Source organism: Oratosquilla oratoria, chromosome 2, assembly GCF_046742065.1.
Source record: "Oratosquilla oratoria isolate Oo_2021 chromosome 2, ASM4674206v1, whole genome shotgun sequence".
NCBI lineage: Eukaryota > Metazoa > Arthropoda > Malacostraca > Stomatopoda > Squillidae > Oratosquilla > Oratosquilla oratoria.
Window position 1 is genome coordinate 78,582,786 of NC_134778.1, and position 12,275 is coordinate 78,595,060.

At 46.1% G+C, this 12,275-nt stretch overlaps 1 protein-coding gene across 5 annotated transcripts; it reads right to left on the reverse strand.

The window, feature by feature from the left end:
- Positions 1 to 1,950: 1,950 nt before the first annotated feature.
- Positions 1,951 to 12,013, reverse strand: LOC143040493 (uncharacterized). Of its 5 annotated transcripts, none has more exons than XM_076211597.1 (5): positions 11,966 to 12,013; positions 8,359 to 8,600; positions 7,413 to 7,580; positions 3,117 to 4,854; positions 1,951 to 2,835 (listed from the first exon to the last, which is right to left on the reverse strand). In XM_076211597.1, exons 2-5 carry the CDS (start codon positions 8,587 to 8,589, stop codon positions 2,438 to 2,440), a joined length of 2,535 nt encoding a protein of 844 aa, XP_076067712.1. In that variant the 5' UTR covers positions 8,590 to 8,600; positions 11,966 to 12,013; the 3' UTR covers positions 1,951 to 2,437. The 5 variants fall into 5 exon arrangements, with proteins under 5 accessions (XP_076067712.1, XP_076067718.1, XP_076067721.1 ...); XM_076211603.1 differs by having other exon boundaries at positions 11,902 to 11,980; XM_076211606.1 differs by lacking the exon at positions 11,966 to 12,013 and adding an exon at positions 11,790 to 11,909.
- Positions 12,014 to 12,275: the final 262 nt, after the last annotated feature.

Below are 12,275 nucleotides of genomic sequence, written 5' to 3' on the forward strand. Positions count from 1 at the left end.
TACGCCGAATTAATTTCTTCTATAGACTTCACCTTTTCATCCCACCATTAATTTCCTTTCCATTTGTCCACTCACATCTTCCTCGTACCACATAACATCTTTTCACTTTGTTACTTCCTCCTTGAAATATATCCATTCTTTTTCTATTCTTATTTCCTCTTTATCCTTTACCATCTCCCGTTTCTCTCATCTTCTCCCGATATTCATTCCTTTTCCTTCTTATTCAATTTGTTTACTCTCAGCACCTCTATCCCCCCCCCCCTTTTCCTCCTCCACTTTCGGCCACTCAATTTCCCTTCTACCAAAAAATTGTCCGATTCCTCCACTCTCATGAAAACAAGAACGTCCAGAACTCTTCCAATCCTTCCTCTGGGTACCACCACATAGTCCATTTGTGCCTCATTAACCACCATTTCCTCCACCTTTTCCCATGTATATTTATGATTGGCTCCACTATCACTTACCTGCCACTCCAAACCAACCAACGAATCACCCAAAACCCATCCAACCACCCACCCACCCACGTAACCACCACCACCAGAACCCTCTCGCAGAATTGCATTATATTGTATCGTGATTGTATATATAGATTATGAACTATATTCTTACACATTGCGTACTCGCGCTAGTATGTAAATGTCAAATCCTGTGATATCAGTTGATGATTTTGTACATGCTAGTGGGAATCTATCTCGCATCTCAGATTAGAAAAAAAACAACAAAGAAAAACCACAAAACAGATTCCAAATATCAAAAATAAATCATACGAAAATAAACTAAAACATGAATCTGTTTTCCCTTAAAAAAACAACGTCGACTCAGAGGTAAATTGATACAGGTCTTTGAGAGCCTAAAGGGAATTTACATCAAGTGAATTTTCATACAATGAGAATTGGACAAGAAATATGGTCTTAAACTGTCAGGAAATATCTAATTTGGAAGTGGATAGAAACAAATTTGCCAACCATGTAGTTAATGAATGGAATAAACCTCTTGCAGAGGCAGTGCAATTTAGCTGCAAGCTTAAGATTAGTTTAGATAAACACCTAAGCAAGACGCTGTAATGCCTGCCATTTGTTATTATTTACTTCATTTTCATTTGTTATTTAAGTGTTTATCATTTACTAATTACCAGTTTATTATTCGACTAAACCTACGCATTAAATATATATTTTTTTCGCATCCGACCTAGTTGAGGACCAAAGGGTCTCATGTCTATTCTTTGTAATCCTTTGTAATCTCCCGAGTTGCCTGTTAACTCTTACCACTTTACCCAACAAGGGTACAAAAGACTATCTTGATAAACCACTACCCTAATATTATAGTTTTTGCTCCCAACACACTGGAAAGCTCGAGCTAAACCCTTGAGCATAGTCTAAAATTGTGATTCTTAAGGCCTGTCTACACGAGCGGGCCTGATCGGCGGGTTTGCCCATTAACGGGCAAATTCTCGCGGGCCTGCCCTTGAATGTTGTCCACACGACCGAAGTGATGAACAGCTGGGCCTGCCCGACGATGTTGCCAGTAGCGGGTGGAGTGCTGTACGAGAACCATGGTGCCTAGCATTGTCAAGAAAAAGATTTTGTGCTCTATGATAATAGCTGTGTGTCTCAAGAAGAAAAAGAAGAAAAGGATATGGTTCACGATATTATCTTGCGTCTGGCAGGGTAGAAACTCCAGCTACCGGGCACCAGCTCAGTGATTTCGCTCGGCGGCCTTTCGGGCAATTTGATCGTTTGCCCGTCAAATATGCCCGTTAACGGGCAAGCCCGCCGATCAGGCCCGCTCGTGTAGACAGGCCTTTAAACCAGTCCTGTGGTTAATTGGTAATTATCAGAAATATAGATTTCTCGTCGGACAAGCCGGTAAGGGAAATTGCAAGTCTTTCCCTCTACAATTTCTATTTTCCCGTTTTTATCAGTCAGCAACTTCGTATATTGAAACAAGATATTCCATGGTAAATTTATTTAGGATACACAGTTGCTATAAATGGGAAATATATTGCCTTCATTTCATACTGGTTATGGTATGGCAATCGGTTCGTAGGAACAAGAAAAAGGATCATCTTGCATCTTTCAGTTATGGACTGGTATTGTACAACTTTATGCGTTAGTCTTTGGTAAATTAACTTCCCTATTTTCAATGGCGATGATTGTCATACTAAAACACAGTTTTAGTGGATCTTTTGCACCTAAATAGTATCACAGACGCTACTTTTGAAAATGCCTTTAAAATTTACACTAGATGCTAAAAATTTTCTTAAATGCGAAACTTCTTGCAGGCTGGCAAGATTGTTCGTCAAACATTAAATTGCATTTCGGTTACAGAGCTAACCCCTACTCCCTTTCCCCCGAAACCTCGTTACTGATTAACTTCTATTTATTCCCATCAACCTTTATTACTCCTTTTCATTCATTTTTCACAGTCTTCTGCCGTTTCATTTGCCGTATGGGGCAACTTGTTGAGTCTGGTCTATTTGGGGTTCACTTTGTCCAGGGTAGTAGGTCGCCGGGATAGGGCGTCCATGTACGACATCGCTGACGAAGTCGATCACCTTAGCCACGTCAACGTAGACTCCCGGGATGTCCTGCTTTCCGCATCCGATACCCCAAGCAGTGATACCGATCAGAACGTACTTTCCACGGCTATCCAAGCAAACAAGAGGACCGCCGCCGTCACCTTTGCAAGCGTCCTTGTTCTCTTCACCGCCAGCGCACATGAAGGACTGATCCAGGATGAAATACTCAGACAAGCGAGTTTTACGCAGCAAAGCCTGGCAGGTGTCGTGGGGTACAACTGGAACGTCTATCTTCTTCAGGATATGCTGGTACTCACCTAGAAAAGAAATTGAATGGATCTCATTAGAGAGTGAACCTTTGAGAAGTTATTCTGTGCCACCGGCACAAACAATGACGTACGTTTCTAGTTTGAATTCGATCCATACTTTATATGTTGTAGCATACTCGTTCTATAAACTAAAGCCGTTACAAGTTAAGTCACAAATGTTCAATTATTTCTGCAAAAGTAAGTGCAGAGGACAGGCTCAATTCATTATTCAAATCTAGCTATGACAACTGAAGCGCCAAAAGGACGGCAGAGACGAAAGAAGGACTTACCATAGAAAGCGTCTTTGCCCCAGCCAGTGGTAATGCACCGTTGTCCATCAAACAGCTTGTAGTGGGAAGCATCCGGGATACAAGGAACATTGATGTGGTAGTCGAAGGGAACGGGCTGCGTGAGCTCAATAACAGCGATGTCGTTGTAGACGGGGCCAGGCTTGAAGTCGGGATGGATAGTAATCGTACTAATCTCTGCGTCGTAGTAAGGTAGGATTTCATCAAATGTATTCACCTGCCACTCGCCAAGGCGGACACGGAAGTCTGCTGGGTAGAAACCATCGACACAGTGAGCCGCCGTCAGCACGTGCCTCTCCGTGAGGAGGGTGGCGCCGCACTGGAAGGTGTAGTTGCTGAAGAAGAGGATGGCTTGCCAGGGGAACTCTCCCAAAGCAGCCTCGTTGGGCTGCAGCGCCGGCGCCTGGATCTTCGTGCCAAGTCCGTGAGGATGGGGCTGTGGTGCGTTACTCACGCCACACTCTGTAGCAACGGGCAATTGACAGCAAATGCCATTACCATCGGAGGACAGCGGGGTATTACAAGTAGTCCAGTACCTGTAGGTTTGGCTGTAAGGTATCAAGGTGTTTTGGTAGTCGTACGATTGTCCTAGGCACTGAGCGCCCGGAATGCATACAGACTTCGGGGGACACGTGATGGGCGTGATTGTGGGTATACAACAAATTCCAGTACTTCCTCCAACAAGCGGACAAGTGCCCCAGAATCGATGGCTGGACGAATATGGATTCCAAGATTTCGTGTAATCGTATCCCTCTCCAGGGCACTGGCCATCAGGAACGCAAAGCGCGTAGTCTGGGCAAGTTTCATAATGTTGAATCTTCGGTTCACAACAGATGCCAGATACACCTCCGTATGTGCAAGTGCCCCAGTACCTGTAACTTGCCGAATATGGGGCCCAGCTGTTTGTATAGTCGTAAGCATTTCCATCGCAATGATCTCCAATGGTGCAAACCGAGTTATCTGGACAAACTTCTAGGATAGGGATATCTGGCTGGCAGCAAATACCAGGAGATCCTGCTGCACTTGTACAGGTACTCCAGTACAAATAGTTTGCGTTATAAGGACTCCATGGACCTAGGTAGCTCTGAGCTTTACCAGGACATTGACCTGCTGGGACGCAAAGGCCATGGTCAGGACAAACTGTGTGGACAATGAGTTCGGGTTTACAACATACGCCTTGAGTTCCATCTGCAAGTGGGCAAGTAGACCAGTACACGTAATCTTGAGAATATGGATTCCAAACACTTGTGTGGCTTAAGCCTTGGCCATTAGTGCATTGCGCTCTTGAGACGCAAATCGAATCGACTGGGCACGTTTCAGAAACAATGATCTTCGGTTTACAGCAAATACCGTTGGATCCTCCTGCAACAGTGCACGTGTCATGGAATTTGTAATCTGGCGAATAAGGAATCCAGACATCCGAGTAGTCGTAGGCTTCTCCCTCAACACATTGATTCCCAGGGACACAAACTCCGTTGTCTGGACAGAACTCGTGATGGGTGATTGGAGGCTCACAGCAGACTCCGTAAGAGCCAGAGTAGAGCGAACACCTGCTCCAGGTAGTGTAGTCTGGCGTAAATGGAATCAATTGCTGGTTATGGTCCAGGGCGGACCCAGGACACTCGTTATTAGCAAGGCAGAATGTGCCAAGAGGGCAGGCATCAAGGATAGGAGGATCGCAGCAGACACCCACGCCAGCCTCTCCCTCGAGGAAGCAGGTCTGCAAAAATTCGACAAGGGTTTTCATACATCAAATTACACGGACGTTACGAATATAATACTGTACACTTAAGTAATGGCCCCTTAAAATTTATATGCACACTTGAAATAACGTATACACAAGGTACCGCTAAAAATACAGATTAGAGCAATCCAGATCTCGAGCGAGCAATCCAGAGGGACCCAGACCCAGAGGGAGAGAGGGAGAGACGGACCCAGACCCAGCGCGCGAGACCGACCCAGACCTAGAGGGAGAGAGGGACCCAGACCCAGACCTAGAGGGAGAGAGGGACCCAGACCCAGACCTAGAGGGAGAGAGGGACCCGGACCCAGACCTAGAGGGAGAGAGGGACCCAGACCTAGAGGGAGAGAGGGACCCAGACCTAGAGGGAGAGAGGGACCCAGACCTAGAGGGAGAGAGGGACCCAGACCTAGAGGGAGAGAGGGACCCAGACCTAGAGGGAGAGAGGGACCCAGACCTAGAGGGAGAGAGGGACCCAGACCTAGAGGGAGAGAGGGACCCAGACCTAGAGGGAGAGAGGGACCCAGACCCAGAGGGAGAGAGGGAGCCAGAGGGAGAGCGAGAGGGACCCAGAGAGAGGAGAGAGAGAGGGAGACACAGAGGGAGAGAGGGACCCAGACCCAGAGGGAGAGAGAGAGGGAGAGAGGAGGGAGAGAGAGAGGGTGAAAGGGAGAGGGAGACAGCGACCCAGACCGCGAGGGAGAGAGTGACCCAGACCTAGAGGGAGAGAGGGACCCAGACCCAGAGGGAGAGAGGGACCCAGACCTAGAGGGAGAGAGGGACCCAGACCTAGAGGGAGAGAGGGACCCAGACCTAGAGGGAGAGAGGGACCCAGACCCAGACCTAGAGGGAGAGAGGGACCCAGACCTAGAGGGAGAGAGGGACCCAGACCTAGAGGGAGAGAGGGACCCAGACCCAGAGGGAGAGAGGGACCCAGACCCAGAGGGAGAGGGAGAGAGAGGGAGAGAGGGACCCAGACCTAGAGGGAGAGAGGGACCCAGACCTAGAGGGAGAGAGGGACCCAGACCTAGAGGGAGAGAGGGACCCAGACCCAGAGGGAGAGAGGGACCCAGACCTAGAGGGAGAGAGGGACCCAGACCTAGAGGGAGAGAGGGACCCAGACCCAGAGGGAGAGAGGGACCCAGACCGAGAGGGAGAGAGGGACCCAGACCGAGAGGGAGAGGGGGAGAGGGAGAGAGGGAGAGGGAGAGAGGGACCCAGGAGGGAGAGAGGGACCCAGACCTAGAGGGAGAGAGGGACCCAGACCCAGAGGGAGAGAGGGACCCAGACCTAGAGGGAGAGAGGGACCCAGACCTAGAGGGAGAGAGGGACCCAGACCTAGAGGGAGAGAGGGACCCAGACCTAGAGGGAGAGAGGGACCCAGACCTAGAGGGAGAGAGGGACCCAGACCTAGAGGGAGAGAGGGACCCAGACCTAGAGGGAGAGAGGGACCCAGACCTAGAGGGAGAGAGGGACCCAGACCCAGAGGGAGAGAGGGACCCAGACCTAGAGGGAGAGAGGGACCCAGACCCAGACCTAGAGGGAGAGAGGGACCCAGACCCAGACCTAGAGGGAGAGAGGGACCCAGACCCAGACCTAGAGGGAGAGAGGGACCCAGACCCAGACCTAGAGGGAGAGAGGGACCCAGAGAGAGAGCGTGAGAGAGAGAGAGACCCAGCCCCCGCGAGAGAGAGAGACCCAGCCCAGAGAGAGAGAGAGACCCAGACCCAGAGACCCAGAGGGAGAGAGGGACCCAGAGAGAGAGAGAGAGGGACCCAGAGAGAGAGAGAGGGACCCAGAGAGAGAGAGACCCAGACCCAGAGAGACAGAGAGAGAGAGACCCAGACCCAGAGAGAGACCCAGAGACAGAGAGAGAGAGACCCAGAGACAGAGAGAGAAAGACCCAGAGACAGAGAGAGAGAGAGGCCCAGAGACAGAGAGAGAGGCCCAGAGACAGAGAGAGAGAGACCCAGAGACAGAGAGAGAGAGAGAGACCCAGAGACAGAGAGAGAGAGAGAGACCCAGAGACAGAGAGAGAGAGAGAGACCCAGAGACAGAGAGAGAGAGAGAGACCCAGAGACAGAGACAGAGAGACCCAGAGATAGAGAAAGAGACCCAGACCCAAAGACAGAGAGAGAGAGACCCAGAGAGAGAGAGACCCAGAGAGAGAGACCCAGAGAGAGAGACCCAGAGAGAGAGAGAGAGAGAGAGAGAGAGAGAGAGACCCAGAGAGAGAGAGAGAGAGAGAGAGAGAGAGATGCAGAGACCGGGAGGGATAGACACCAGGAAAGATAGATTTAGAAAAAAACAAAACATGAAACTAGAGTGAAGAAGGTAGTTTAGGGCGACAAATCCAGAAAACTGATGCACAAGAATCATACATCAATACACGTACACATGCTTCACCAGTAACGTGTAGTAACAGGCATGATCAAATCTATACCGAGGATACATTACCACAAACCTCCACGCGCACCCAAGAGGTTTTCTTGCGAGAGATCAAAGTTATTATTACGTTTAACGTAAACCAATCTTACCGGAAGAGGGATATTTCCCACTGCACTGTTCCCGGTGCCAGCCAAGTTGAAGAGCCCGGTATAGTCGCAGAAAGTGTGGTCGACGCAAGCCTTTCCTGGGGTGCAATAGGGTTGGGGCGGAGGTACTCCTGGCTTGCGACAACATACGTCAGGAGCCGAGCAGAGGACCTGTCAGAAACATGGAAGCCTTGTCATTTCTCCACGGCAAGGAACTAACATTGACATTCCGTTCCATAACAAGACGAGGCACGCCGGACTGTTCTCCAACTTTGAGACTTGTTGAGCACCTGGGATTATATTGGCAAGTTTGCATGAATTTGCAAGTTTCTAGCTGGAACTTGCAATTTGTCCTTTTGTGGGATAATTATAGTTCTAAGTCCATCTACAAGGAAAATGCTTTGCAGAATTCCCTGACAAAATATATAGCATAAACAAACAAGTACAAAAGAAAATTATTATGTAGACAAATACTCCAGTTACGATGCTACTTAAGGAACAAATTGAAAAAATTAACTCCTACACTTTAAAATTACTTTAACACTATTTATATACAAGTCAAAGCCTTTGGAGACATGAACGTTTCTTTATCCAGACCATAGACTGATGTGAGCCACCACAATTAAAGGTTTAGGAGTAAAATCTAAATATTTACCTGTGAATGCATACATGCATATACATGCATACAGTACATCAATCGCTGCCATGAACGATGTAATTTAAACAATTAGGCCTGGCTCACGCTCAGAGGGACCCGAGTTCAGAGCTCGCGAAGGCCGGGCTGGATTGTTTGATATGTATACGTTGCTTGTATATACCCAGGTATATACATATGCATGTACACATTCACTGTTCACGCGCTTTATTCCCATGGCTACTTATCCTACGGCAGAAAATAAAAAGCGACTTTATTAAAACCCTGAGCAAAGAGGAAGAATCAGCAACTCACCCTGGCCGTAGGCTTCTTTACCCTCAGGTCGATAACACCCGCGCCGCCGACGTCGATTTCGCCATTTACGCAGAGGTAGGCACCCACGCAATCACTGTAGATGTCGCACAGCACTGCACCTCCCTGCTGCTGTTGCTGCTGCTGCTGCTGCTGCTGCTGGTAGGAGCTGGGGACGGCCAGGGCCCCACAGGCCGCCGCCACCAGCAGGAACAAAACTCTCAGTTCCCGCATCACTAAAGAATCTGCAAGAAAAAAAGGATTCGATCATGACTTATGTCGCGTCGGGAATTTCATTATGAGGTTACTACTCCTTGACAAGACATTATGACGGCTCTCGGGAAGAAATTAATATCTTTACAATAGAGTTCTTCTATGGTATATCGAATGAAATCACCTCTTCAGTCAAAATAGACCATGCACAGAGGTTGGTTAACACTCGAGTCAAAGGATAGATAATTGTGGAGGAACACGGTACGCAAACAGTGCTATGCCTCCGTTTATCTAGGATAGGAAGTCGATTTTCTGGTTCAACTAAACCTACGTCTACACAGCTCCACTGCTCTTGATCCGAGTGAAAATGCGCGCGTTGGTGGCGTAATTGGAAGTGTGCTGGTCTCGCCTTGGCTTTAAGCTAAAGTGACTGCTTCCACGGATCAACGCGCCTACTGGCATAGGCATCTCATCGTATACATTCCCGAATATTCACATATCACACAAGGAAACGCATGTTAATGTGCAAAGTTTGCCCAAGCCACTAGTGTCAGGATACTTACTGCAATCGATTTCGGTGTTCTGAGAGATAACTGACGCTTCGTCCTGCGCCCCTACTCGTTCCCCTCCGCCTGACAACTAACTCTGCTGGCCACGAGTCACGACGTCAGGTAGGCTGTGAAGCCTTGAAAACTTTGAAGCTTCGAAACATGGGTCGTTAGCAATTTGAATTACGTCATGGACCCCCGAGCGCGAAGCACTCGCGCTCGCGCACACACACACACACACACACAGACACACACACACACACACACACACACACACACACACACACACACGAGCATACGTCCCCTTCCCGCAAAATACAACTAGGTAAACACACACACACACACACACACACACACACACACACACACACACACACACACACACACACACACACACACACACACACACACACACACACACACACACACACACACACACACACACACACACACACACACACACACACACACACACACACACACACACACACAGTTGATGTTCCGATATCCTGCCTATAGATATGCAGGTATATTTACATGCGTACACACACACACACGCACATATGTATATATATATATATATAAATTTCTATCTATATATACACTATCCACTGAAGATGTAAAATACACGAAAGCGGCACAGTATTGGATCACGTGCCAGTTTTATGATTTATCTGCACACACACATACATAAATACACGCACACACACACATATTATATATATATATATATATATTTATATATGTATATATATATGTATATATATATATACATATATGTGTGTGTGTGTGTGTGTGTGTGTGTGTGTGTATTATATATATACACATATATACATACACACACACACGTATATATATATATATATATATATATATATATATATATATATATATATATATATACATACATATACATATACATATATATATATATATATATATATATATATATATATATATATATATATATATATATTATATGCAATAAAAACACTAGGAGCGTGTGTTCACAAATGCGTAAGTAACCACTAGGAAAAGTAAACTAACGAAGCAGAGCACTTTCGTGTAATTACATCTTCAGTGCTGATACAAAGATGTAATTATACGAAAGCGCTCTGCTTCGTTAGTTTACTTTTCCTAGTGGTTACTTACACATATATATTATATATATATATATGTGAGAGAGGCAGAGGAGAAAACACACAAATAGCACTAGAGTTTATTCTTTAACTAGTTTCGCACTATGGTGCGAAACTAGTTAAAGAATAAACTCGTTCTATTTGTGTGTTTTCCCCTCTGCCTCTCTCACAACCTGTCAAGATGTCGTCATATATATATATATATATATATATATATATATATATACATATATATATACATACATATATATATACATATATACATATATATATACATACATATATACATACATATATACATATATATATACATACATATATATATATATATATACATATATATACACATACATACATATATATATATATACACACATATATATATATATACACATATATATATATACACATACATACATATACATATATATACACATACATATATATATATATATATACATACATATATATATATACATACATATTATATATATATACATATTATATATATATATATATATATATATATATATATATATATATATATATATATATATATATATATATACCGCTCTAAGTGGACAAAATAGCGAGAAGATAACCAAGTAAAGAAGATATGGGAGGAAGAATGATAAGTAGAAGAGCGTGTCGATGGTGGTCGAGACGTATGAATGTATTCATGACGGTGACGACCCTCCGCGCAATTGAAACCTCTCCGCATTAACTGGAAGAGTTTCGCAATGGGCGGGGATAAGACTCGTAAAAGACGTCCCAGATTCAAGGGCACTGGTCACCCCGCGCGCGCGTGAACCCGTTCTCTGAGGCCACGGGCGCTCCTCCAAGGCCAACCGAAGAAAAAAATAGTTCTCTGGAGCTTGGCAGAATATGATAACCTATTGCGAACGTCGTCAGGCTGGGGAGGTTAATATGCTGTAGTTAATATAATGCAATTTACCCATTGTCGCTGTAAGGGTGTTACACTGGTTGGGGTGTATGCCGTGGACCGGTATTAATCACTGTCTGGCGTCACTAAACAGATAGGATAAAACATAGAAGTCTTCACGAAATCTGGGAGCCAAAGGCATGACTGAATGTTTGGGCCGCACGAATGATGAACGTACGTATGTGGAGTTCATGTACAATCATGAGCCTATCCTGGCCGAAGAAAATGAAAAATATATCTAACGTATTTTGCAAGCATCAACTTCAAGATCTTTGACTTATGATGACTCCGTTTCTTAACCTTCACGATTGTGAAGACGTCTAACAGATACGAAACTCCTTCTGTCGGCACTGATTCAAGGCAACAAAAGTCATCGCAGACTAGACAAGCACAATGAATTAATTTCCGACGAAAACTAGACTCTAATTATCTCTTTACATCGTACTTGGAGGGTCACCTTTCCGCCGGATGACCGTAACAGCGACAACGGAGCGCTGAGGATCCTGCGAATAAGATATGCAGCCGGAGTCTGCTCGGTAAGCCTGAGGCGGTGACTCGGCGGGCCCTGATTCTTGGGATCCAGAAACCTACCCGGGAGCTCTTCACCGGCACCTGGAAACCCTGAGCCTGGCCTCAAGGGCCCAGAGTGTTGTCCCCAGCAAGCCCGGTATATCACAGATGTTGGGAGAAAAAAATCGTGTACCCACTCTCCGTCTTGGTGACGCTGGTAGGACACGAAAGCGGACAAAACGTGTACAGCGCCTAACCTTTGTCTGACCAATCCTGCTGTGCAACTGTAGCCTCTGCGCACCTGCGCTGTGTATATATAGCGGCGTGGTGAGTGGTAGTGGATAGGAGGGAGAGAAGCTATTGGAATTCGACTCGAGGGAGCATGGAGGCTGGGTGGGGGTAAAGCCCAGAGGGAAATTCAGAATAGGAGGAATACCTGGTATTGGGATTATGATGTCAACTTAACATTAGAGGAGAACTGAGCTCCACCTTTGTTCTCGAGAGATTCTGTCCACGTGCAACATACAGCAACATACGGTATTGTTACGTCGTTCTATCTAACGTCAC